Source organism: Salvelinus namaycush, chromosome 38 (genome assembly GCF_016432855.1).
Source record: "Salvelinus namaycush isolate Seneca chromosome 38, SaNama_1.0, whole genome shotgun sequence".
Taxonomy (NCBI): domain Eukaryota; kingdom Metazoa; phylum Chordata; class Actinopteri; order Salmoniformes; family Salmonidae; genus Salvelinus; species Salvelinus namaycush.
The window spans coordinates 7,685,580-7,713,337 of NC_052344.1; the positions used below are offsets into that span (position 1 = coordinate 7,685,580).

General features: G+C 47.0%; 1 protein-coding gene across 4 annotated transcripts; it reads right to left on the reverse strand.

Annotated features, from left to right (window-relative positions):
• LOC120031749 (neural Wiskott-Aldrich syndrome protein-like) lies at positions 1 to 27,686 on the reverse strand. 4 transcript variants are annotated; one of them, XM_038977542.1, is made up of 11 exons: positions 27,044 to 27,685; positions 15,157 to 15,291; positions 14,815 to 14,901; positions 14,503 to 14,599; positions 12,336 to 12,365; positions 6,573 to 6,771; positions 4,734 to 4,776; positions 3,332 to 3,485; positions 1,799 to 2,325; positions 1,197 to 1,302; positions 917 to 1,092 (listed from the first exon to the last, which is right to left on the reverse strand). In XM_038977542.1, the coding sequence occupies exons 1-11, from the start codon at positions 27,146 to 27,148 to the stop codon at positions 1,031 to 1,033; spliced, it is 1,545 nt and encodes a 514-aa protein (XP_038833470.1). In that variant the 5' UTR covers positions 27,149 to 27,685; the 3' UTR covers positions 917 to 1,030. The 4 variants fall into 4 exon arrangements, with proteins under 4 accessions (XP_038833466.1, XP_038833467.1, XP_038833468.1 ...); XM_038977538.1 differs by having other exon boundaries at positions 1 to 1,302; positions 27,044 to 27,686; XM_038977539.1 differs by lacking the exon at positions 12,336 to 12,365 and having other exon boundaries at positions 1 to 1,302; positions 27,044 to 27,686.
• Between the last annotated feature and the right edge of the window lie 72 nt (positions 27,687 to 27,758).

Genomic DNA, 27,758 nt, shown 5'->3' on the forward strand with positions numbered 1-27,758 from the left:
GCTGTAAATATTAACATTTATTTGAGTGTACAATTTAATAGTCCATTATTCTTCCAACCTAATTTCTGAAGGTTTGAGGTCCATATATCCTGGATACTGAACAGAGTTTCACTAACCATGAAAAACAGACAGAGCGATACTGTAAAAAACAGCATTGGTTCCCTTCCCCAATGAGAAAGCAGTATCCCTCCGTGTAGAGCCAGGTTAGTGTCAATGGTAGATGAGTGTTACTGTAGTTCACTGGTTCTGAAGGACAGTTTGTTAGTGAAACAGTTCAGATGTCATATTAAAGTTGACAAAACTAATTCATCCTCAAGCTTTGCATCCGCACCGACCTGATTCAAACAAATAACTGTAGGCGGCTGGTTGCTACACCAAAACAAATATGTTTGTAGAGTATACTGTATTGTAACTGATGAAACAAACCGAAACGCAGAGCAGACAGCTGTGTGTGTGTGTGATATCGGTAGCCTTTAAAGCATAACATTGCAGATACAGCCATGATACTGCTCTGTATTCACGTACTGAGCCTCTTCTTTCAATTCGTGCAAAAATACAAACTCTGAGTAGATTTACCATCGACAGCGAATGGGACTAAATAATCCAACAGAGCTGATTTCGTAAGAAAATAAGAGAGTGCTAAACTAGGATTTTTGAATAAGTCAAAATGAAGTAAGAGAAGGGTATGAAAATAATGTTCTCGATTTTTAACAACTATAACATTAAGGGCTCTGTCAGTTTGTTTATTTGTTCTCCCTCCAGTCACTGACTGAACTCTGCAGATCAAGAGAAACCTGACATAAAAAAATGGTAATGCAGGAGAGAAGAAAAACTTTACAGAAAGACAACATGACAAACCTTTACAGATTAAATGAGGTATTGCACAGAATAAAATTTAAAAAATAAGCATAAAGGCAACAAAAATATACAGCAAATTGATAAAACATTTACATTATCATTTGAATAAGATTTAGAAAAACAATTTAGGAACAATGTAGTGTTGTCATAATTATCCGGGGGGGGGGGGTCACTAGTCATCCCACTCATCATCATCCTCAAAGTCCTCTTCCTCATCATCATCGTCATCATCATCTTGGGAGGGAGACACACAAACATAGAAAATACATTGGTATGAATACAACAGCAACCTCTTATCTGATATATGTGTGTGTGTGTGTGTGTGTGTGTGTGTGTACCAGAGGAGTGGATGGCTTTGCTCCTCTTCTGCATCACCTCCATCAAAGCTCCTACGATGCCGGCTGAAGGAGTGGCGGGTCCTCCCGACACTGGTTCGTCAGTCACCTGGAACACACAGGAATACACACCAGTCAACACGCTCCAGTATAGGGGAATGTGCATCTAGTATCACTAGGATAGGGGAAGTCTGAAGGGGCTGCATTGGTCGCACAGCAGTTACTGCGATACAGCCTCTGTAGAAGTCAGGCCATTCATACTTCCTGCGCTTCGCAGAGCTGCTGTAAAGGAAGATGTCAAGGGAGTGAGTTTTTGTTTATAGAGGACTTCCCGCCCCCACCTACCGTCAACCAATCATGTCAATGCAGAGCTATACGGCGCAATACGGAGCCCTCCACATTGTTACAAAATATAGGAGGCGCACGGCGATGCGGTACAGAGCTCGATTAATCTCTGCAACTGCATCACCCCCTCAGTACGCAGCATCTGGATCGCAACGCCGGAGCAATCAGAAACGGGCTTTTAGTGGTTGAGGTAGGAGCTAGGGTATTGGGATCATGGGCATAGGGGTTAGAGTGTAGTGTATAAGGTAATGTCCACTCACAGCCTTGAGCTGTTTGCCCTGTCGTATCTGTTCGAGGAGACCGTCTCGGCCGGTGCTGGTGGAAACGGGCCTCTCCTTCTGCTCCACCTTCTTCAGCGGAGCCCCCTCCCTGATCTGGCTCAACAGGGCTGAGGGTTTACCAGCACCTCCACCCCCTCCATCAGCTTCCAGCAGCATGGGTGGGGGAGGAGGGCCGGGAGGCGGGGGAGGAGGAGGGGGTGCTCCGGAACCCATACCTGCTGGGGCGGAGGAGGGAGGCGGGGGAGGAGGTGGGGCATGGGGAGCCAGGGAGGCATGCGAAGGCTGGGGAGGAGGGGGCAGAGGACCTCTGGTTGGGGGTGGGGGTGGGGGTGGAGCTCCCATGCCTGTTCTGGAGGGGGGAGGTGGTGGTGGGGCTGAGGTGGGCGCTCTGGAGGGGGGAGGAGGGGGAGGCGCGCCCCTTCCCCTGATGGGTGGGGGCGGTGGGCCGGAGGTCTGGTGTGGGGGAGGGGGTGGTGGTCCACCTCTGGAAGGAGGGGGTGGGGGGGCTGGACCAGAGAGAAGATACATTATTTTTGCATGGAATCGACTATTGCATATACACTGAGCCTACTGTACACTTCACAACATGCTTTCAATTCTAGAAGAACCTCAGGAGGAAAAGCAGCAATAAATACAGCTCAATTGCTGGTATGACAGCATGCAGTAATGACTGTAGTCACTAGGGACAGCTATGCTTCATGTTATTCTCCTCGCCTAACCCAGACACTCAAAACAAAAGCTCTGTGGCTGCATAGCATTGACTAACATGACATTCTAAAGTCAAAAGGCAAACGTCTCTTCAGCACACTGCAAACTGACTCCTGGTCTGGCCTGTTAAGGTCGACATGTTAGATCCAGCCCGGGGTTGCACAGCTCCGTATCCACAACGCGTCTATGATTCGTAGTGCTGATCTAGGCTCTTTCCATATAATCTCATTCATTATGATCTAGAAGAGGAAACTGAGCCTAGATCAGCACTCCCACTCAGACACTGTGGATAGAGACCCTGGTCTTCAAGGGCATCAGTCCTGAGGAACTCGAGGGCCTGAGTTGTGCACCCCTGTGTTAGACCAGGGATTCCCAAACTCGGTCCTGGGGCCCCTCCTGGGAGCACATTTTTTGGTGTTTGCCCTAGCACTACGCAGCTGATTCAAATACACAAAGTTTAGGGCAACAAAACGTGCACACAGGACCCAGTTTGGGAAACCCCGTGTTCAACTTTGGGACAGAGATGGAACTACTCTTTTGTCCTCCAGAGGTCAGAGTTAGTCTATCAGACAGCTCCCAGTCAGGTTAATGCCACAGCAGCACCATGCAGAGATAAACCAACCTACCACACCACCTTGGAGGTGGAGGACCTGAGGAACACACGATGAACATTAGACTCTAGAGCACTAAACAATCTATATGGACACTATCACAGTTTAGGCTACAACTTGTTTGTCAGTCACTATGGATATTCTTCTGACAAACACAGATCCTAAAGCCCTTCGTTCCCCTCCACTCACACACCTTGTCTGCGGAGCTCGATCTTGACGGCCTCCACGCCTCCCTTCTTCTCGATGAAGTCATAGATGACCTTGGAGGTCTCCTTGTCCTTCAGCTGGGCCTCGGAGATGCCACACATGTCAAACAGGTTCTTTAGCTCCGGGTCTAGGTTGTTCAACTGGAGGAGAGAAGAGAACACTGGGTTGGAACCACACTGAAATACTGGGAAAGAAACTAACAGGAATAGAACCCAATGCCGGGTTAGAACCACTATCAGTTAGAACTTCACTCAGCACTTCAATTGGTTAGAACCTCAATGAGTTGGAACGTCACAGGGATTAAAACATTACTCAGTTAGAAACACGTCAGAGCTGGGGGTCTCATGTTCAGATAAACTGCTCTGATGTTGGCACCCCTGTTGTAAACAGCCCCTGCATCGCCACCTGGTGGCTGAGGGGAACTGTGCCAGGTTGGCACTGCCCAACCGGTAGAGTGGATTGAAGGCTGTGGGATTATATTCACACAGAACTAGATTACACAGGTTTATATCACATCTACTTTAAACCACTACTCTAGCTCTCTGGGCAGAGACACAAAACAACAGCTTAGTTTATGTAATTCAGGTTGTGTTCTTTTATGTAATGACTGCTTACTCCTTACTGCCGTAAGGGGTATTCTTTCCTGTGCCTGTTGAACCATGTTAAAACATCCTATATCTCTTTCTCATAAACTCGCTCATCTCTCTCTCCACGTAAGTTCTCGAAAGTATTAAAGCTCTGAAACTCAAAATCATTGAAATCTTATTTTAGAAATGTCAACAAATCACCCGGTTCCCGTCTGTTCGATGTGCGTGTAGAACACCACGCAATAATTACTTATCATCCTTTTTTTTGGAAACTACTGAATGGATTACGCAGAAACAGGTTTAGAATGTGAAATCTCCTTGTGTAACTCTGGGCTGGCAGTGACTTCTGCAGTGGGCAGAGATGTCATAATATTTCATATTTAGTTTGGAGGAGAATCATGTCTGACGAACACTACATCAGAAATAAACAAGTTCTGAGCCTGAGAACTGGTAAGGGGAATAAAAACACAACCCCCCCCCCCCCCCCCCCTCTCTCCACTCTCCTTCCCTCCCCTCTTTCTCCCAGTAATACACATCCTCAGAGAAACCATCCCACTGTCCAGGCCTACTGGTTTGAGTTTGCAAGAAAGGCATTTCACTGTAGTTGTGCATGTGACATTAACACTTGAAATGTCCCATACGTTATATGACAGAGGCTAGCTAGACCACCGCGTGAGAAGAGGCAGATCACAGGTCACATAGGATCTTCCCATACCATTAGAAGTAGGGGATGATTCTACGAGCCAGATGCTACAGTGTAGACAACATCTCCTCAGTAAGAACCCAGTCTGTCATACTCACATCGAAGCCTGTGTTGGGGTCCCAGCCGACGTGGCCAACGTGCCTGGAAGGAAACACATGATCAGAGAGAGGAGTACAGAGCCTGAGGGAATGATCACATAGGCTACCTACTATACACACACACAACAAACCCGATACTCAGGGAATGAGAGAACACAGAGGAAGTGTAAACCCCAAAAATATAGCCTAGCTAGAAAGGTAACTCCAAGCACATTTTCACTAAGAGCAGCTGTTCAAACAAGGGTGAATCATGTGTTGGCAAAAATGTATGTCTTGACTTGGACACTGCACCCTCCACACTGTCAGGCTTTGTAAAAGCACCTGCGAATAGGCTATGTCAGACACTCCAGAGACTGTAATTAGCTCAATATTAGGAGTTGAGAAATAAAGTTGGATAGAAAGATACTGCTAATTCAAAATGTGTTTATTCTGTTGATGCTAGTGATATTCATAAAAACATTGAAAATATATATCACCCCCCACAACATGGTGCTGCCACCCCCGTGCTTCATTGTTGGGACGGTGTTCTTCGCCTTGCAAGCCTCCCCCTTTTTCCTCCAAACATAACAATGGTCATTTTGGCCAAACAGTTCTATTTTTGTTTCATCAGACCAGAGGACATTTCTCTAAAAACTACAATCTTTGTCTCCATGTGCAGTTGCAAAACGTAGTCAGGCTTTTCTTATGGCGGTTTTGGAGCAGTCGCTTCTTCCTTGCTGACTGGCCTTTCAGGTTATGTCGATATTGGACTAGTTTTACTGTGGATATAGATACTTTTGTACCCGTTTCCTCCAGCATCGTCACAAGGTCCTTTGCTGTTGTTCTGTGATTGATTTGCACTTTTCGCACCAAAGTACGTCCATCTCTAGGAGACAGAACGCGTCTCCTTCCTGTGCGGTATGACGGCTGAGATTTAATATTTGAGATCAGATGACCTGGCCTCCACTATCACTCAACCAAATTAAGATGGTTTGGGATGAGTAGGACTGCAGAGTGAAGGAAAAGCAGCCAACAAGTGCTCAGCACATGTGGGAACTCCTTCAAGACTGTCAGAAGAGTGTACAAAGCTGTCAAGGCAATGGGTGGATACTTTGAAGAATCTAAAATATATTTTGATTTGTTTAAAACTTTTTCAGTTACTAGATGATTCCATATGTGTTATTTCATAGTTTAGATGTCTTCACTGTTATTCTACAACGTGGAAAATAGTATAAAGAAAAACCCTTGAATGAGTAGGTGTGTCCGAACTTTTGACTGGTACTGTGTGTGTGTGTGTGTGTGTGTAATATATATATATATATATTTTTTTAAATTCACGGGCCCCTGCCGTACCAGAGTGTGGACCCCTGGTTAAATACACCTGGTTTACACTACTTCAGTAAGCCAGTACTATAGTATTGTAGTATTGACTACCACAGTGTCCTAGTCCTAAAAACACAGGACAGATAATCCTCGCATCAATCATGCCAGATACATATTACATGGGATTAGAAATATGTTCAGGAATAAAAAGTCCCATCAACTCTTTGCCACACATTAACACATGGCAGTATGGCTAGAGGTACTCCTCTATACATTAGCCGTGCAATACCCCCCAGTTGACCCCAACTGGCCACATCCTAACTTGACATCACAGGGAGGAACTAGATGTTCCCCACAAATCTAATGTGAGGATTCAACCCACACTGTGGGCTTGTGAATGACCCTTACTACTCAGGTGTCACAAAAGAGCAGAATTTAAAAACAAAATACACCTAAATGGAACAGAATATAACAGAATAGAATATAACAGAATCATATAGAGGAATAAATTAGAAAGAAATGGAATGGAATACTCACTGGAAGTTGCTGGGCGTTCCGATGTCTGCCTTGGTCAGCTTCTTGCCCTTCTTTCCCTTCACCTTCTTCTCCTTCTTGATGTTGTTGTTGAAGCTGCTGCTCACCATGTTGTTCATCTGAGAGGTGTGTCCGTGGAACCGGGACACAGTGTTGATCTCTGGGTTCTTGATGTCCACCGTGGCCATGGGCAGGGCCGGGCCTGGGGGGGTGAACAGAAGAGAGTCAGAACTACAGTACCCACAATGCAACAGGCATGGAGAGTCTTGGTCTGGGGGAGACCAGAGTCTCAGATCTAGGCAGTTTAACATACAGATTACAATAGAGACTTTTGACATTTCATTAAATGAGGTCTACTTCCATCGTTGACGCGTCCTCCTCCAATTAGTTCAATGAGAGGGCACACAGGGCGAGACAGTGGGTTGCCTTTTAACACCTGGAGAGTTCTGCCAACGCCACAACACACTATCTGCTGCTGTGATCACATTACATTCTCACTAAGCACTCCTCGTGTACAACCATCTCCTCTCCTCTCCAATGCCTCCCATGAGGCTTAGGGGCAGTCAGAGAGATATGTCTGCTAACCAATGCACAGCAGACAAAAACGACTACAACACTGACTGGATGAGACGTGTGTAGAATCCTCACACCGAATAATATTTGCCACTACCTGCGGCTCACACGTCATGTGACACCCACACAGTGGTCAAACCAAACTGAATTCTATGGACATGAGTGTCCTGACTCCCGAGCCACCTACCTCTGTGGCTGGAGTCCCCACGGGGGCTCTTTCGGACCGAGGGCGAGACTGAGGGACTACAGTCACCGGGAGTTCCGTCTCCCTTCCTCCCCCCTCTGTCACCCTTACACCCTCCGGCAGCTGCCATGTTGACGTCCAGCAGCATTTCGCCCACCACACCGCAGGCCTGGTCCCCGTGGCGTAGCGAGAGGCGGTTGGTAGGGTCCGAGGGGGGCGCATATAGTTCCTCCTGGGGAAGGATCAGGCAGTGGAGGGTGGAGAGACACCCTCCCGGATGGATCCCCCCCCCTCCTCCCCCCTCAGATAGGTCCTCAGAGGGAGAGGACAGAAAGGTGGTACAGAACATCCTCACAGAGCGATGGCGGCAGCATGGGGTGGGGCGGGGGGGCAAGACTAAGTGGTGCCCAGTCCTGGGATATAGCTTAAGAGTTCCACTGATCCAGAGATCTATAGGTCCCGAGAATCAGAGAGACATCCCGAGAGGAACACAGGGTGTGCGAGCCACAGAACTGGAGCACCAACTCCAGGATCTTCAGATCCAGAGAACCAGGTGGAGGAGCAACCAGAGAGATCAAGAGAGGAGACTGAGCAGGGTACGGACCAGACAGACAGCAGAGCCAGGCAGACTAAGACCCTCCGGCTAAGTGAGGTGCCTAGGGTTTGGGCAAATGCCACAGCAACAGCTGGCGCCGCCTCCAAACTGAGTACGCTCTCCTCCCCTTCACAACAGGGAGCACTGCCAGGTCCCAGCTCTCTGAGCCCGACTCTTTCCCATACTCTCTCATCCCTTCCCTTCTGCCCTTCTCCACCAGCGGGCCAAACCACACCCCCAACTCCAGCCCACCTCTAATCCCAACAAATCACGATGATGCTGGATTTTACATAACCATTAATGCCCACTGCTAATCCACCATAATCCCTGAGGTTCTCTTAAACATGATGAATCTACACCAGTGAGAGAGGCTGGCTGGGTGGGTGGGAGACAGGACTCAAGAGACAGCATGGAGAAAGGAGGAGAGATAGTGTGAGAAAAAGGGAGAGAGCGAGAGCGAGACGGGGTGAACGAGAGAGGGCATTCAAACAACAAAAACTGGAACCTTCCGGGTGAACACAGTTAATTCCCCAGAGACACACTAGTGAGTCAGACCCAAACAAACACGGTACCACATCCATCTGCCCAACGTGGATCTGGCTGTGCCCTCTTCCTATCCGCAAGGTCATTCTCACCTGTCATTACTGCAGACACTGGGACACCACAGACAAACTGCTGTATGGCCACAGGCAGAACACACAATGCCAGATACACCAGAACGTTGTCTGTATGGGCAAAGCCCAAGCCATGCCAGTCTGGCTTGGGCACTACGTGCGGGAGTAATAAACTCGACCACTGCTACTCTAACTTCCGGCGTGGCATACAAAGCCCGCCCTCACGTCTCTCCTTCGCCACGTGAGTGAAACATTTAAAAGTGTTAACCCTCGCAAGGCTGCTGGCCCAGACGGCATCCCTAGCCACGTCCTCAGAGCATGCGCAGACCAGCTGCCTGGTGAGTTTATGGACATATTCAATCGCTCCCTATCCAAGTCTGCTGTCCCCACATTCTTCAAGATGGCCAGCATTGTTCCTATACCCAAGAAGGCAACGATGAACTAAATGACTACTGCCCCGTAGCACTCACTTCTGTCATCATGAAGTGCATTGAGAGACTAGTCAAGGATCATATCACCTCTACCTTACCGGTGATGCAATTGCCATCACGCTGCACATTCCCATCTAGACAAGGGGAATACCTAAGAATGTAAGAATGCTGTTCATTGACTACAGCTCAGTATTCAACACCATAGTTCCTTCCAACGCATCATCAGGTCGGAGGCTTCATGATGCCTCCAACTCAATCAAGTTCAGACGACACAACAGTAGTGGGCTTGATTACCAACAATGACGAGACCTACAGGAAGGTGAGGGCACTCCGAGCGTGGCTCCCCCAAGGCCATCAGACTGCTAAACAGCAATCACTAACTCAGAGGCTGCTGCCTACATGGAGACCCAATCACTGGCCACTTTAACAAATGGATCACTAGTCACTTTAAACAATGCCACTTTAATAATGTTTACATATCTTACATTACTCATATCATATGTTCACTACCATTCAAAAGTTTGGGGTCACTTAGAAATGTCCTTGTTTTCCATGGAAACATACATGAAATGAGTTGCAAAATGAATAGGAAATAGTCAAGCTGTTGACAAGGTTATAAATAATGATTTTTAATTGTGCCCTTCAAACTTTGCTTTCGTCAAAGAATCCTCCATTTGCAGCAATTGCAGCCTTGCAGACCTTTGGTTTTCTAGTTGTCAATTTGTTGAGGTAATCTGAAGAGATTTCCCCCCATGCTTCCTGAAGCACCTCCCACAAGTTGGATTGGCTTGATGGGCACTTCTTACGTACCATACGGTCAAGCTGCTCCCACAACAGCTCAATAGGGTTGAGATACGATGACTGTGCTGGCCACTCCATTATAGACAGAATACCAGCTGACTGCTTCTTCCCTAAATAGTTATTGCATAGTTTGGAGCTGTGCTTTGGGTCATTGTCCTGTTGTAGGAGGAAATTGGCTCCAATTAAGCGCCGTCCACAGGGTATGGCATGGCGTTGCAAAATAGAGTGATAGCCGTCCTTCTTCAAGATCCCTTTTACCCTGTACAAATCTCCCACTTTACCACCACCAAAGCACCCCCAGACCATCACATTGCCTCCACCATGCTTGACAGATAGCATCAAGCACTCCTCCAGCATCTTTTCTGGGTCTCATGAATGTTCTTTGTGATCCGAACACCTCCAATTTAGATTCTTCTGTCCATAACACTTTCTTCCAATCTTCCTCTGTCCAGTGTGTTCTTTTGCCCATCTTAATCTTAGATTTTTATTGGCCAGTCTGAGATATGGCTTTTTCTTTGCAACTCTGTCTAGAAGGCCAGCATCCCGGTGTCGCCTCTTCACTGTTGACGTTGAAGCTGGTGTTTTTCGGGTACTATTTAATGAAGCTGCCAGTTGAGGACTTGAGGCATCGGTTTCTCAAACTATACACTAATGTACTTGTCCTCTTGCTCAGTTGTGCACCGGGGCCTCCCACTCTTCTTTCTATTCTGGTTAGAGCCAGTTTGCGCTGTTCTGTGAAGGGAGTAGTACACAGCGTTGTACGAGATCTTCAGTTTCAGTTTTCAACTGTTCTAACATAATCGCAAAAGTTTAAGTGATCAATTAGCCTTTTAAAATGAGAAACTTGGATTAGCTAACACAACGTGCCATTGGAACACAGGAGTGATGGTTGCTGATAATTGGCCTCTGTACTCCTATGTAGATATATATATAAAAAAAAAAATTAGCAGCCGTTTCCAGCATTAATGTCTACACTATTTCTGATCAATTTGATGTTGAAAAAAAACATTTGCTTTTCTTTCAAAAACAGGGACATTTCTAAGTGACCCCAAACTTTTGAACGGTAGTGTATATACTGTATTTTATACCATCTATTGCACCTTGCCTATGCCGCTCGACCATCACTCAACCATATATTTATATGTACATATTCTCATTCACCCCTTTTAGATGTGTGTATTAGGCAGTAGTTGGGGAATTGTTAGATTACTTGTTTGATATTACTGCACTGACGGAACCAGAAGCACGAGCATTTCGCTACGCTCGCATTAACATCTGCTAACCATGTGCACGTAACCAATAAAATTTGATTCGATCAACCCTCAGGGGACAGGATAGGTCTAGGCCGCGCCATGTAAAAACATCACCCTCAGCAATCTGTTTACAGGTCACTGCTGTGATGAAGAGAAAATGTCACCATTTCTGACCTCCCCCTTTCCTCTACCCCCTCACCACAACTCCTTCCGTTCCACATAGCCATTGCTATGAGTGTTAGGGGACTGGGGTAATGTGAGTGCTGTGAGTGCTGTGAAGTAACTAACATTAGCAGCTGAATTAAATCCTCTTAGCCTAATTAAGCAGAGCAGGGGTTGACTGGGGAGACACTGTCTGTCCACCTAGTCAGACCAGTACAACACTATGGGGAGCCAGGCAGAGCAAACTAGCTTTGAAGTCCAATAGTATGCACTGTTGCCAAGCGATGCCAAGGAGTGCTATGAAAGTGTGCCACTGTACTGTTCCACAACAGCCTCTCTAAATGCTAAACAGCAAACATGACCAGGTCAGAGAGCATCTCTAAAGACCTTTTGACTGCTATAGTATCTGTACAATTGGGAAAGCTCTGGTACCAAGTGACATGAACCGTATCACCCCCAGCCTGTCTGGGTACTGATGAGGGAATTTGAGAATGAGATGCCGCTTTTATATATAACCTTGTAGAGTATATATATATATATATATATATATATATATATATATATATATATATATATATATATATATATATATATCTTATCTATAGCAAGTGATCTACTGTGGATGTAGGCTGATTATTCATATGGCCTGGTTTGGAGTGTAAGTGTTGTTACAGGTTTGGTATTTTAAGATTGAGGGGAGGGATCGGCTCAACGTCCCTGTGGAACTGGCTTTCTGGAGAGTGTCTGTGTGTGTGTGTGCAGAATACCTAAGCATGTCCTGTAAAGTGGATCTATGTACGTAGACATTGCCTCTCACCACTGATGCTACAGTCAGATATTCAGTACAGTACTTCCATGCCCCTTTTGGTTAAGATTAAGACTGGGGATAGGGCATCTGTTAGTTAGGGGCTTGGGAGAGGTGTTATCTTCCAAGACCCTGTTATCAGTGGATTATCCAATGGCTTTACACTGGAACCATTCAATCAAAGCCCTGTGGGGAAGTCAGGGAGTGACTATTGTGTTTGTGGAGGAATATTTTAAGTCAAATAATTTCTGGGTTGTTTGAAAGCGTAGTGTCCACATCAATTTCTGATTAAAATTTAAAAAAGATTCTCCAAAAAAAAGACCCGAGTGAATTTCATGAAGGACCTACCATTTTGACCTGGAGGGTCACGTCTTTTTTCTGTAAAACAAAATGTATAGAATTAAACTCCCGTATCTTGCTGTGTGTTAGTGTTAGTGAAAGGGAGAGGTAAGGGATTGGTATGGAGTTACAGGGAACTGAAGTGTACGGATCAAAAAGGAACACTTCTGCAAGAGGACGGGGGGGGGGGGGGGCAGAGTTAGTTTATAAGCAGGATGGGTGTGTGTGTGTGCGGATTAATCGTCAAGCGCAGGTGTACGAGTTAGTTTTTTACCAGAACGATCACAGGCAGACTGACAAAACGGAGCTCAAATCTAAGAGAGTCGAGGACCATGATCCATACAGAGACTGCATAGACTCTTGCTGGTTTGGGACAGAGGGCAAACAGTCCTGACCTTGTTATTATAGCAAGCTGATCTCCAGGAGCACTTCAAAAGAGAGGCATGGAAGAGCACTGTTGCCCCTGGATACTGATCTTAGCTGATCAGGCACGTTTATGTTAGGATTAGAGGTCGGCTGATTAATTAGGTCCGATTTCAAGTTTTCATAACAAATCGGTAATCAGCATTTTTGGATGCCGATTATGGCCGATTACATTGCAATCCACGAGGAAACTGCATGGCAGACTGACCACCTGTTACGCAAGTGCAGCAAGGAGCCAAGTTAAGTTGCTAGCTAGCATTAACCTTATCTTATAAAAAATAATCACTAGTTAACTACACATGGTTGATGATATTACTAGCTTGTCCTGCATTGCATAAATTCAATGCGGTGCCTGTTAATTTATCATCGAATCACAGCCTACTTCGCCAAACGGGCGATGATTTAACAAAAGCACAATCGTTGCACAAATGTACCTAACCATAAACATCAATGCCTTTCTTAAAATCAATACACGGAAGCATTTTTTTTTTTTTTTTTTTTTTAAACCTTAATATTTAGTTAAAAGAAATTCATGTTAGCAGGCAATATTAAGTAGGGAAATTGTGTCACTTCTCTTGCGTTCATTACACGCAGAGTCAGGGTAAATGCAACAGTTTGGGCCGCTTGGCTCGTTGCGAACTAATTTTCCAGAATTTTACGTAATTATGACATAACATTGAAGGTTGTACAATGTAACAGGAATATTTAGACTGACGGATACCACTCGTTAGATAAAATACGTAACGGTTCCGTATTTCACTGAAAGAATAAACGTTTTATTTTCGAAATTATAGTTTCCGGATTTGACCATATTAATGACCAAAGGCTCGTATTTCTGTGTGTTTATTATATTATAATTAAGTCTATGATTTAGTAGAGCAGTCTGAGCGGTGGTAGGCAGCAGCAGGCTCGTAAGTTTTCATTCAAACAGCACTTTCCTGCATTTGCCAGCAGCTCTTCGCAATGCTTGAAGCACAGTGCTGTTTATGACTTCAAGCCTATCAACTCCCGAGATTAGGCTGGCAATACTATAGTGCCTATAAGGACATCCAATAGTCAAAGTTATTTGAAATAAAAATAGTCCTATAATTCCTATAATAATTAGAACCTAAAACTTAACTGGGAATATTGAAGACTCATGTTAAAAAGGACCCACCAGCTTTCATATGTTCTGAGTAAGGAACTTAAACGTTAGCTTTTTTACATGGCAATTATTGCACTTTTACTTTCTCCAACACTTTTTGCACTTTTTTAAAACAAATTGAACATGCTTCATTATTTATTTGAGACTACATATAATACATAAATAAAATGAATTAAGTTAAAATAAAAGTGTTCATTCAATATTGTTGTAATTGTCATTATTACAAATTATATATATATAAAAAAAAAAATTTAATCAGCCGATTAATCGGTATCGGCTTTTTTTGGTGCTCCATTAATCAATATCGGCGTTGAAAAATCATAATTGGTCGACCTCTAGTTAGGATTTCAGAGGGTAAAGCTGATTCTAGATCCGCTCCCCTTCTACCGGAGGTAATGGTGGGCCAGAGAGAGAGGAGAGAGAGCTGTCAATTGAACAATTAGGAAGTAAAGGAGATGGCATAGAAAGAAGGTGAGATCCATATATCTCAAAATTGAGAGGATCTGTCCAATCATTAGCAGACCAGGCAGAGGTCAGAGGAGAGGAGATGGTTTTAACAGAGGTCTGAGGTCAGTAGAATCAAAGATGGCGTCAGTAGGTAGTAGTCACCAGATTTTCTCTGTCGTCTCCCCAGCAGGTCCCCCACGGCGACCCGGAAATGCTTGGCCTCCTCCTCGCTTGCGAAGTTCAGTCCCATCTGGCACGACTACACACACACACACACACACACATGCACGCCCACACACAAATACGCACGCCCACAAACGCAGAAAGTGGAATGTCATAAGAATGAACGAACACTGCAAGCTTGAAAAAAAACACACACACGGCAGGTTTTTGACATAAACAAATGACCATGTCATGTGAAAGGACTTGGCTGGAGCAAGAGACATCAAGTACATAGAGAAAGGTATAACTCACATCTCCTGCGAACGTGAAGAAGTAAGATTTGGAAACGGTGATTGAGAAGTTGTTGTAGAGCTCCTGCTCGAACACGGTTTTACCCTCCTGTGGAGAGAGAGAGAGAGAGAGAGAGTGGATATGTTTTATTGTCACACACCGGATAGGTGAAGTGAAATGTGTTTTACAGGGTAAGCCATATTAGTAAGGCACACTCGGAGCAAATTAGGATTAAGTGCCTTGCTCAAGGGCACATCAACAGATTTAGTGTGTGTGTGTGTGTCTCTCATCTCTATAGTAAAGGACAATCCGTGCTGCCGTGTCCCCGAGTTGGTCTGTGTTTTGTGTGTGAACTAAACCCACCTTGATGTCGAACACCCTGATAAAGTAGGATCGTGCTGGGTTGTCTTTGACCAGACAGGCCACACCACAGCACCTCTTGGTCCAGGCTGAGTTCCTGTCTGCTGCATATACCTGCACCACCGCAGAACACAGCGACTGCAGAGAGACAGAGAGAGAGAGACAGAGAGAGAGACAGAGGCACAAGGGGTTATTAATGAAGGATGTGATGAGAGTATAGTACCCCTAATACAAGGGATGAAGACACTAACTAAGTTGCTCTGGATGAGAGCGTCTGCTGAATGACTAAAATGTATAATGGATGGAATAGGGATTTAACTGAGACCCACAGACTGTATGTTTTACAGTGAAGCAGTGTTGGTCTCCCTTTAAAAATATATATAAATATATATATATAAAAAATGTAAAGGTATTCGACCTCAATGGAATCACCTTTCTGGTTTAAAAGTTACACTCAAGGACCCAAGTAAACACAATATCAGGCCGATTTCTGCAACAACTACGAGCGTTGAAGAGCGTGGCTAAACATCTCTGCTGTTTTGGTCCCGTAGCGGTCATGCTGAAACGGTGTGAAGCGCACCTGTGCACGGAGCAGTCAGTCATACTCTGACTGCGCAAACATTTTGCATGGCGCTCATCTCAAAGTCTGCGGATCTGCTCAGGGCAACCTCATCTCGCCAAGTCGACCTTCAAATAAAAGGTCAGAAAATAATGTATGCGCAGAAACACTACCGCAGAGGTGTGACAGCACTGGCAGAGTTTAGACTGTCGCAGAGGTGTGACAGCACTGGCAGAGTTTAGACTGTCGCAGAGGTGTGACAGCACTGGCAGAGTTTAGACTGTCGCAGAGGTGTGACAGCACTGGCAGAGTTTAGACTGTCCCAGAGGTGTGACAGCACTGGCAGAGTTTAGACTGCCGCAGCTCAGTTCATTTCTCAGCAGGAATAAAGTCACCCTGTCCTCATGTGTGCGTACGTGTGCCAGTACTGTCCTCTGTATGGCTTACTGACATCTAGGCAGTCTCCTCACACAGGACGGTAAAAGTAGCCTGCCAAGCTGCCAATAAAGTGGCGAACACACTCTGTCACTTACTTATAGTAATGAGAGGAGGACAGGAAGGCTGGCCTGTCATAACGTGTCTTTATTGTTGGCAGCAGTGTCTCTCTTACCTTAACAGCCTCTACGCCCTTCTCTATCGGACCGAGCTGTATCACACTGCTGACTGACTAGACCGTAGCCACGTCAGTCATGCATCCAGACCTGTAAGCGCGAGGAGGAGGCCGCCGTCTCAGGGAGCAGTGGTTACCAAGTGAATCTGCTGCAGCAACGACAACAAATGTCCTCCGCTCTCTGAAGAGAACTCGTGAAGCTAAAGGGCTAGCTCAAACAGAGATAACTGGAGAGTTATTGCCAAGTGTCTGATGGGCTTAGACTGATGTGGCCAGGCCTTCCTTCCATGCCCATTATGTGTGATCCTGCTGGGGCAGACAGGCCTGTAGCAGGACCCTCTGACTAGGCAGGGATGGATGTCAGGCTCCACTACACAGACTCAAGATCAGGGCCCGGTTTCCCGATACAACTTAGGCTTACAAGTGTTTTTTACAGCCCAAACCAAAAACAGCATGCAGATAGAATGTTTGCAAATTACAGAGACAGTAGCAAAATATACGTTTGCTGACGACATGGCTTTGGTAGGATTGATCACCGACGGCGAGGCAGCCTATAGGGAGGTCAGAGACCTGGTAGTATTGTGCCAGGACAACAACCTTTCCCTCAACGTCAGCAAGACAAAGGAGCTGATTGTGGACTACAGGAAATGGTGGGGCGACCACACCCCCATCGATGGGGCTGTAGTGGAGCGGATTGAGAGCATCAAGTTCCTCGGTATCCACGTTACTAAGGAATTACCATGGGCCCTCAGATCCTCAAAAAGTTATACATCTGAGCTGCACCATTGAGAGCATCTTGACTGGTTGTGTCACCGCTTGGTACGGCAACTGCAAGGCACCCGATCACGACAGAGGGTGGTGAGTAAGGCCCAGGGGCGGCAGGTAGCCTGGCAGGTAGGAGCTGACTAGGTATCCCCCTTACCCTTTCCTCACTGGGGCCGAGCTCCCTGCCGGTTAGTACCTCTATACCAGTCGGTGTCGGAGGAAGGCCCTAAAAATGGTCAAATGGTCAAAGGCTACAAGCAGTACTAGTGCAACAAGTCTGCAACATACAGGACCCTGAAAAGCTTCTACCCCAAGCATACAACTGCTGAACAAGGCTGCTAAATAGCTCATCAAATGGCTACCCAGACTACCTGCATTGCCTCTTCTTTGAACCAACTCTTCCTGCACTGACCATGCACACACACACTGGACTCTACCCACAAACTCACACTGGACTCTACCCACAAACTCACACTGGACTCTACCCACAAACTCACACTGGACTCTACCCACAAACTCACACTGGACTCTACCCACAAACTCACACTGGACTCTACCCACAAACTCACACTGACACCCCAACACACATGCAAACTCACGCCACACACACACACACACTTTCACACACGCTGTTGCTACATTTCAGTCTATCATCTATCCCGTTCCCTAGTCACATCACCCTTACCTATACAGTGACTTGACTTATTCGACATTTTGTTGTTAGACAGAATTCAAAATGTATTAAATTCTCACCCACAATGACAAAGTGAAAACTTGTTTATAAACATTTTTGCAAATGTATTGAAAATTAAACCCCAAAATATCCAATTTACATACAGTTGAAGTCAGAAGTTTACATACACTTAGGTTGGAGTCATTAAAACTCGTTTTTCAACCACTCCACAAATGTCTTGTTAACAAACTATAGTTTTGGCAAGTTGGTTATGACACAAGTAATTGTTCCAACAATTGTTTACAGACACATTATTTCACTTATAATTCACTGTATCACAATTCCAGTGGGTCAGAAGTTTACATACACTACTAAGTTGACTGTGCTTTTAAACAGCTTGGAAAATGCCATAAATTGATGCCATGGCTTTAGAAGCTTCTGATAGGCTAATTGACATCATTTGAGTCAATTGGAGGTGTACCTGTGGATGTATTTCAAGGCCTACCTTCAAACTCAGTGCCTCTTTGCTTGACATCATGGGAAAATCAGATGAAAATCAGCCAAGAAATCAAAAAGAATTGTAGACCTCCACAAGTCTGGTTCATCCTTGGGAGCAATTTCCAAAAGCCTGAAGGTATCTGTACAAACAATGGTACGCACCATGGGACCACGCAGCCGTCATACCGCTCAGGAAGGAGACGCGTTCTGTCTCCTAGAGATGAACATACTTTGGTGTTGTTACGTTCCCCAGTTTCTGTGTTCTGTTTTGTATTTGAGTGTGTGTTTCAGGAGATGGCTTCCGGAAGTACTCCCCAACCAGCTGATTGGTCTACCCCAGGCTAATTGATGATTGGAGCTGACCCCGCCCCCTCGTCAAGAAGCAGCTGACGCTAATCACCATTGCCACCTAAAGATAAAAGCCAGGGTTCTGCCCCAAGAGATTGGTAGAGGAGAGAGATGAGATAAGGAGTAGAGATTTGGAGATTGAGAGAGAGAAAAATTAGATTGTGATATAGTGTGGGTTGTGTATCAGAAAGTGTGGTATGTACTGTTGTTGTTGGTAGCAGTTTTTCTATGTCCTGTGTTTGTGAGTGTTTGTGAAATCATTAATAATTACTCTGTTTCATTTGTTCCCAGGGGGGAAGGAGAAGGCACTTTGGGAGTGCTTAGGCAAGAGGCCCGAGGGCATACATATACCCGTAGTATATTTACTGTCTAGGCACACTAGGTAAGACCTGGGCGGACCACCCCCTGTATTTTGGTTAGGGCACCAGGTGGTGCTAAGTTAGGTAAGTTAAGTGGGTAGGCAGGTTAGATAGGAGAGGGGGAACTTTGATATTTACTTTCTTTGCTTTGGTTCCGTCCAGCCCCTTTTCCCCATATTACCGTGTAAGAAAATAAATTCTAGTAAACGGTAAATTCTGCTTTTGTGTCATCCTTACTCGCACCTACAGTCCATACCTCTTGCACTTCAGAGAGTTGAGTTGTAGCAGGGAGTTGCGTTCCCTCTTCTCAGAGGCGTGCGTAACAGGTGTGAAAAGTACAAATCAATCCCGGAACACCAGCAAAGGACCTTGTGAAGATGCTGGAGGAAACAGGTACAAAAGTATCTATATCCACAGTAAAACAAGTCCTATATCGACATAACCTGAAAGGCCGCTCAGCAAGGAAGAAGCCACTGCTCCAAAACCGACATAAAAAAGCCAGACTACGGTTTGCAACTGCACATGGGACAAAGATCATACTTTTTGGAGAAATGTCGTCTGGTCTGATGAAACAAAAATAGAACTGTTTGGCCAAAATGACCATCGTTATGTTTGGAGGAAAAAGGGGGAGGCTTGCAAGCCGAAGAACACCATCCCAACCGAGAAGCAAGGGGTGGCAGCATCATGTTGTGGGGGTGCTTTCCAGCAGGAGGGGCTGGGGCACTTCACAAAATAGATGGCATCATGAGGCAGGAAAATTATGTGCATATATTGAAGCAACATCTCAAGACATCAGTCAGGAAGTAAAAGCTTGGTCGCTAATGGGTCTTCCAAATGGACAATGACCCCATGCATACTTCCAAAGTTGTGGCAAAATGGCCTAAGGACAACAAAGTCAAGGTATTGGAGTGGCCATCAAAGCCATGACCTCAATCTTATAGAAAATTTGTTGGCAGAACTGAAAAAGCGTGTGTGAGCAAGGAGGCCTACAAACCTGACTCAGTTACACCAGCTCTGTCAGGAGGAATGGGCCAAAATTCACCCAACTTATTGTGCGAAGCTTGTGGAAGGCTACCCGAAACGTTTGACCCAAGATAAACAATTTAAATGCAATGCTACCAAATACTAATTGAGTGTATGTAAACTTCTGACCCACTGGGAATGTGATGAAAGAAATAAAAGCTGAAATAAAAACATTCTCTACTATTATTCTGACATTTCACATTCTTAAAATAAAGTGGTGATCCTAACTGACCTAAGACAGGGAATTTTTACGAGTAATAAATGTCAGGAATTGTGAAAAACTGAGTTTAAATGTATTTGGCTAAGGTGTATGTAAACTTCCGACTTCAAATGTAAGTATTCACACCTCTGAGTCAATCATTTGTAGAGCACCTTTGGCATCAATTACAACTGTGAGTCGTTCTGGGTAAGTTTCTAAGAGCTTTGCACACCTGGATTGTGCAACATTTGCCCATTATTATTTTCAAAATTCTTCAAGCTCTGTCAAATTGGTTAATGATCATTGCTAGACAAACATTTGAGGGCATGTCATAGATTTTCAAGTAGATTTAAGTCAAAACTAACTTGGCCACTCAGGAACATTCATTGTCTTCTTGGTAGGCAACTCCATTGTAGATTTGTAACTGTTTTAGGTCATTGCCCTATAGAAAAGTGAATTTATGTCCCAGTGTCTGGTGAAAAGCAGACTAGTTACAGGTTTTCCTCTAGGATTTTGCCTGTGCTTAGCTCTATTCCTGTTGTTTACGAAGCATGTGACAAATAGAATTTGACAAAAAATGTATTTCAAAACGATTAAAATATATATGTACATGTTGCCTATTTACACTATATATAGACAAAAGTATGCAGACACCCCTTCAAATTAGTGGATTCGGCTATTTCAGCCACACCCGTTGCTGACAGATGTCTAAAAAAACAAGCACACAGCCATGCAATCTCCATAGACAAACAATGTCAGTAGACTGGCCTTACTGAAGAGTTCAGTGACTTTCAACGTGGCACCGTCATAGTATGCCACCTTTCCAACAAGTCAGTTTGTCAAATTTCTGCCCTGCTAGAGCTGCCCCGGTCAACTGTAAGTGCTGTTATTGTGAAGTGGAAACTTCTAGGAGCAACAAGGGTTCAGCCACAAAGTGGTAGGCCACACACGTTTACAGAACGGGACCACCGGGTGCTGAAGCACATAAACATCGTCTGTCATTTGTTGCAACACTCACTACAGAGTTCCAAACTACCTCTGGATGAAATGTCAGCACAATAACTATTCAACGGGAATTTCATGAAATGGGTTTCCGTGGCCGAGCAGCCGCACACAAGCTTAAGATCACCTCGCGCAATGTCAAGCATTGGCTGGAGTGGTGTAAAGCTTGCCAGCATTGGACTATGGAGCAGTGGAAACAAATCTGGGTTTGGCGGATGCCAGGAGAACACTACCTGCCCCGATGCATAGTGCCAACTGTGAAGTTAAGTGGAGGAGCAATAATGGTCTGGGGCTGTTTTTCATGATTCGGACTAGGCCCCTTAGTTCCAGTGAAGGGAAATCTTAATGCTTCAGCATACAATGACATTCTAGATAATTCGGTGCTTCCAACTATGTGGCAACAGTTTGGGGAAGGCCCTTTCCTGTTTCAGCATGACAATGCCCTCATGCACAAAGCGAGGTCCATACAGAAATGGTTTGTCGAGATCGGAGAGGAAGAACTTGACTGGCCTGCACAGAGCCCTGACCTCAACCCCATTGAACACCTTTGGGATGAATTGGAACGCTGACTGCGAGCCAGGCCCAATCGCCCAACATCAGTGCCTGACCTCATTAATGCTCGTGGCTGAATGAAAGCAAGTTCCAGCAGCAATGTTCCAACATCTAGAAGAAAGCCTTCCCAGAAGAGTGGAGGCTGTTATAGCAGCAAAGGGAGGACCAACTCCATATTAATGCGCAATATTTTGGAATGAGATGTTCGACGAGCAGATGTCCACATACATTACATGACCAAAAGTATATTTTAATGCAGTCATCTCCGGTTTCATTTATCCTTCACTTGTTTGTAACAATTGCAAATATTTGCAGTCAACTTTGTTCTGAAGTTATCGTTGATCACAATTAGACAGATAAACATCTTGATTCTATGTTTAGCAGAGATCTTCTGTGAGTTAAGTGACGCAGAAGGGTAAAAAAAAGCAGCTAACGACACGTAGCTGTTTTACGAGTGGTCTGAGGCAGTCGGTAAATAACGAGCGCTTTCAAGTGCAACTTTAGTAACGACGGTTTTGGGAAACAGCCCAGAGATTTACCGACGCTCCTACGAAGGTTCTAACGGTGAACTTAGCCTTAAAATGCTTTTGGGAAACGAAGCCCAGGTTCTTCCCCAAGTTTACTAGCCTCGTCGCAGAGGGGTTCAGGCCCATTACCCTGCAGATGAAAGGCAGGCCAGAGCATAAAGTGGTAAACCAAGTTTACTAGACAACCTAGTAGCTAACTACACACAGATGGGCTGTGTAGGGCTGTTCAGTGCAGTGTCTGGGGACATGAAGCTTTCTAGCCTACATTTCAAAGAAAGCAATAACGGTCTGTGCTCATCTAGTGGGCTGTGCTCACAACAGGGCTACTGCAGTGAGGTCACACAGAGCTGAGCTGTATCATCCATCAGCCTCTCCAGCTCTGATCACCAGCGGCAGCCAGAACGAGCCCCACTGGCCACAGGAAGCACCCAGTCCCAGTGACATCATCAAAGCTCGCCATGGCACCACTCTCCAGGCTGCTGGTGCTACTACACACTACAGCCAGTGGGACTGTAGAGGGCTCACAGGGGGGAACAAACAGGATGTTGAATGTACAGTAACTGTGCATCATTCATCCATGTCCTGACAGTATTTGCCATTTATCCTAAAAAGTGGGATTGGGTAGGAAAGGCTGGGGTTGGGAAGGACAGAAAGAGAGGGGGAAATTCAGAGTGGAGTTGGAAAGGAGTAGAGACTGGAGAGTAGTAGGAAATACAGACAATGGTAAGGAGAGGCCGATGGCCCAGAGCGGGGCTGGTAAGGAGAGGCCGATGGCCCAGAGCGGGGCTGGTAAGGAGAGGCCGATGGCCCAGAGCGGGGCTGGTAAGGGGAGGCCGATGGCCCAGAGCGGGGCTGGTAAGGGGAGGCCGATGGCCCAGAGCGGGGCTGGTAAGGGGAGGCCGATGGCCCAGAGCGGGGCTGGTAAGGGGAGGCCGATGGCCCAGAGCGGGGCTGGTAAGGGGAGGCCGATGGCCCAGAGCGGGGCTGGTAAGGGGAGGCCGATGGCCCAGAGCGGGGCTGGTAAGGGGAGGCCGATGGCCCAGAGCGGGGCTGGTAAGGGGAGGCCGATGGCCCAGAGCGGGGCTGGTAAGGGGAGGCCGATGGCCCAGAGCGGGGCTGGTAAGGGGAGGCCGATGGCCCAGAGCGGGGCTGGTAAGGGGAGGCCGATGGCCCAGAGCGGGGCTGGTAAGGGGAGGCCGATGGCCCAGAGCGGGGCTGGTAAGGGGAGGCCGATGGCCCAGAGCGGGCCTGGTAAGGGGAGGCCGATGGCCCAGAGCGGGCCTGGTAAGGGGAGGCCGATGGCCCAGAGCGGGCCTGGTAAGGGGAGGCCGATGGCCCAGAGCGGGCCTGGTAAGGGGAGGCCGATGGCCCAGAGCGGGGCTGGTAAGGGGAGGCCGATGGCCCAGAGCGGGGCTGGTAAGGGGAGGCCGATGGCCCAGAGCGGGGCTGGTAAGGGGAGGCCGATGGCCCAGAGCGGGGCTGGTAAGGGGAGGCCGATGGCCCAGAGCGGGGCTGGTAAGGGGAGGCCGATGGCCCAGAGCGGGGCTGGTAAGGGGAGGCCGATGGCCCAGAGCGGGGCTGGTAAGGGGAGGCCGATGGCCCAGAGCGGGGCTGGTAAGGGGAGGCCGATGGCCCAGAGCGGGGCTGGTAAGGGGAGGCCGATGGCCCAGAGCGGGGCTGGTAAGGGGAGGCCGATGGCCCAGAGCGGGGCTGGTAAGGGGAGGCCGATGGCCCAGAGCGGGGCTGGTAAGGGGAGGCCGATGGCCCAGAGCGGGGCTGGTAAGGGGAGGCCGATGGCCCAGAGCGGGGCTGGTAAGGGGAGGCCGATGGCCCAGAGCGGGGCTGGTAAGGGGAGGCCGATGGCCCAGAGCGGGGCTGGTAAGGGGAGGCCGATGGCCCAGAGCGGGGCTGGTAAGGGGAGGCCGATGGCCCAGAGCGGGGCTGGTAAGGGGAGGCCGATGGCCCAGAGCGGGGCTGGTAAGGGGAGGCCGATGGCCCAGAGCGGGGCTGGTAAGGGGAGGCCGATGGCCCAGAGCGGGGCTGGTAAGGGGAGGCCGATGGCCCAGAGCGGGGCTGGTAAGGGGAGGCCGATGGCCCAGAGTAGGGCTGGTAAGGGGAGGCAGAGGCCCAGAGTAAGGCTGGTAAGGGGAGGCAGAGGCCCAGAGTAGGGCTGGTAAGGGGAGGCAGAGGCCCAGAGTAGGGCTGGTAAGGGGAGGCAGAGGCCCAGAGTAGGGCTGGTAAGGGGAGGCAGAGGCCCAGAGTAGGGCTAGTAAGGGGAGGCAGAGGCCCAGAGCAGGGCTGGTAAGGGGAGGCAGAGGCCCAGAGCAGGGCTGGTAAGGGGAGGCAGAGGCCCAGAGCAGGGCTGGTAAGGGGAGGCAGAGGCCCAGAGCAGGGCTGGTAAGGGGAGGCAGAGGCCCAGAGCAGGGCTGGTAAGGGGAGGCAGAGGCCCAGAGCAGGGCTGGTAAGGGGAGGCAGAGGCCCAGAGCAGGGCTGGTAAGGGGAGGCAGAGGTGGGGAAAGAGTGGGAACAGGGAAGAGGTTGGGAAGGAGAGTATGTGGTAAAGATCAAAGGCAAGTTTTTGCCACTCCTGCACAAAACACTGAAGGAGGTCGACCACCGCACTTCCTGCTGGAGAGGACTGCTGCTCAGGCAGTCTCACACACGAATTGGATAGCTTCCAACTCTAGCCCGGTGCTGATCGTAAAAAGTGAAGCAGTAGGAATACCAATGAGTTGAATGTCAGTAAAGCCACAGTAACACAGGTTAGACCTCTCACACGTGATTCATCATCTGGCAGGGCCCTGCGTTTCAGAGTTTGCGGCTCACTGTTTGTATGTATGAATGACTGAAAGAGAGGAGAGAGACAGAGAGACACTGAGCTGAAATCCACTGACAGCTCTGATTCCGAGTAGCATATAACAGCTATGTCTCAACAGGCAACTTGGGTATTAGACATTAGCTTCTGGCTCAGCTAGCATAACATTACTTGCCTTTAACGACTGGAATAAACCAAAGGTTAAACACAGAAGCCAGGGGGTGTTCAGTTCTCTGTGGAGGAAGAGAAAAGACTGCAGCGATGATGACATCCTACATTTTCTTCTCTAGCTACATGAGACCATTACATAACAAGCAATCACTCATTTCTCCTGGATTTTAACAAGATTTTTTTTCATGAGGAGAGTGAGGCAGGAATGTTCCTCACGCAACTGCCTGGGCTGTGTCACATGGTGAGTGACATGGCTTGGATGTCTGTGGAATGACGGCATTGGCTGTTTATGCAGGTGTACAACACATGTGCAGAGACACCTGGGACAGGTATGACTGACTGACAGGTAGGAGGCGGGACTCTCTTCTGGCCCACCACGTGAGAAATAGGAAGTAAGATAAGACTACTTCCTCCACACCACCTTAGCCTGCTTTGTGAACACGGCAAAGGTAACATGACTCAAAGCCAGATAATAATGGGAAGTAAAGGGTGTGGTAACGCGGCATGGGGAAAGTTACTACCGAGACACAAAAAACGTCAACACATCTACTCTCGAGAAACGGGTGGCTCAACCACCGTAGGGAGCGTGTGCGAACAGTGTCCGTCTTCACACTGGACAGAAACCTGCCAAGAAGCCAGAGTTAGTTTCAAACATTACGCAACACAGCCTGACCTAAATCCACGAGGAAATCCGATTAAACCACATGCCTGATGAACCGATTAACAACACTAAACGGCATCCAATTGTATCAACCAACCTGGTGTTTACAGGTAGCTCATACCTGTATGGAGAGTGAAATAAGGGGGGTGGGTGCATTCTCTCTCTGAATTGTCATCTGAAGACATTAGCCTACCACCCAAGGCTAGCCAGGTAGTTTGACATAGATCAAGTTGACACACTGGGGTGTAAAACCAGCAAATAGATACTGTATACCTGTTTTATTGACATAAGTGTAGGCCTGTACAATTATTTTGTACATTACACCAATTTAAAATACCCAAGGTTAAAGAGTGCAATCAATGAAGATCCTATTTCAAGAGGACACATTGCTTCTATTGAAATATAATTTCCTGGGAAGTGTCAATTGATAACAAAACGCGTTATATAATATCAATTTCAGGCCGTCACATTAAATAGCGCCCTGCACATCAGAGATCATTTGCCAGTGAGACATTGTAACGCTACATTGGACACATTCTTCACTGATTGCTGCATCTCAAAAACCCGAGGAGAGCAGTCGACTGAATTGAATTGTGTGATTGCCTATGAGCAAGTATTGTGTGGACAACAGAACAATGAATGGCAAGTGTTGTAGTATGCCAGACAGATTGTTCTGAACACACAGGCGGCTTCCGAAATCTGCCAAGGCATTATGCAACGCTGGTACGAATAATAATTCGTAGCCGGGTCGATGGGTTTACCAGATCCTAACACTGGCCCAGGTCTAGGCCAACAAAACTGAGGCGCACATTCTTGTTAACAGTGGTTTGGCTTGTTTGGGTGTTTCCATGCTATGCAGGTGTGTCTGGGAACACCCGAGGCCTCGGGGCTTGACAAACTTTCTACCGCCCAAATGTCACTGTGTCCTGGGATATCAACATTCCCTTTTCCTTAACCCCGTTCAACCGGTCTAGCCGAAGCCAATGGAAGGACCGTCAGTGCCAGTGGCGAGAGTTATTTCCCTTCGATTGATATTGAGGCATCAATTACACAGGTTTCAATTCATCCTGAAACGGGTAAACATCATCCATGAGCAATTAGTAAAGAAAGTATAACTGATAAACTTACGGTGCATTTCCTGCCGAGGTAATTGAAGAGACAGTCGTTCTCTTGTGGGGTTAGCAGTATGGATCCATTGTTAGCGGGCCGCCGTTGCGGCAGATGGCCACTCATGACTGACAATCAACCAAAAGGTGTGTTATGATTCCGATTCGTCGTTGTATGAAACCCAAACAAATAGTCATTGATCTGCCGTGGCCTGCAACCGGACCCTCACATCGATGCACGTCTGACCACAACCCGATAGAAACCGCTTTAGTACGCGAACATTCCCGTTGGTTCCTAACACAACGCAAGGTCCTCCTTCAATCCAAATTATGAGAACATTACTGCAACGTCCTGAAGACGGTAGATACTAAAGTTTCATCGGAACTCCAGCGCGAAAAGCAGCAGATTTGTGGCTCAATCCAACATGGCAGTCTGTGGGAATAAACCAAACACGTAACAGGGGGAGTGCGCACTTTTGAAATGCAGGACTAGATCATCTTGAGAGCATTAAACGGTTGTTACACAACATGTATCACATAAACATGTATAATCTTTATATTAAAAATGAATGCAAATTCGTCAAAAGAAGCACAATTAAAATATTTTTTGAGAGAACGGTACGATCCAGTCCGCCTATGCTTATACCAAAGATTCTTATAACTAACCCAAAAGGAACAAAGCCTGAGGTTTGAAACGTGAACAAATGAAGCACAGTGGGCAGAACGAGCAAGGAGGT

What these genes read in the sequence shown, in the direction of transcription:
- LOC120031749 (XM_038977538.1), bottom strand. Translation starts at nt 27,148, where the DNA reads ATGAGTGGCCATCTGCCGCAACGGCGGCCCGCTAACAATGGATCCATA. An exon ending in TCTTCACGTTCGCAGGAGAT is followed by an intron (nt 14,600 to 14,814) that starts GTGAGTTATACC and finishes GTGTGTGTGTAG; the next exon opens with TCGTGCCAGATGGGACTGAA. An exon ending in ACCCCAACACAGGCTTCGAT is followed by an intron (nt 3,486 to 4,733) that starts GTGAGTATGACA and finishes TCTCTCCTCCAG; the next exon opens with TTGAACAACCTAGACCCGGA.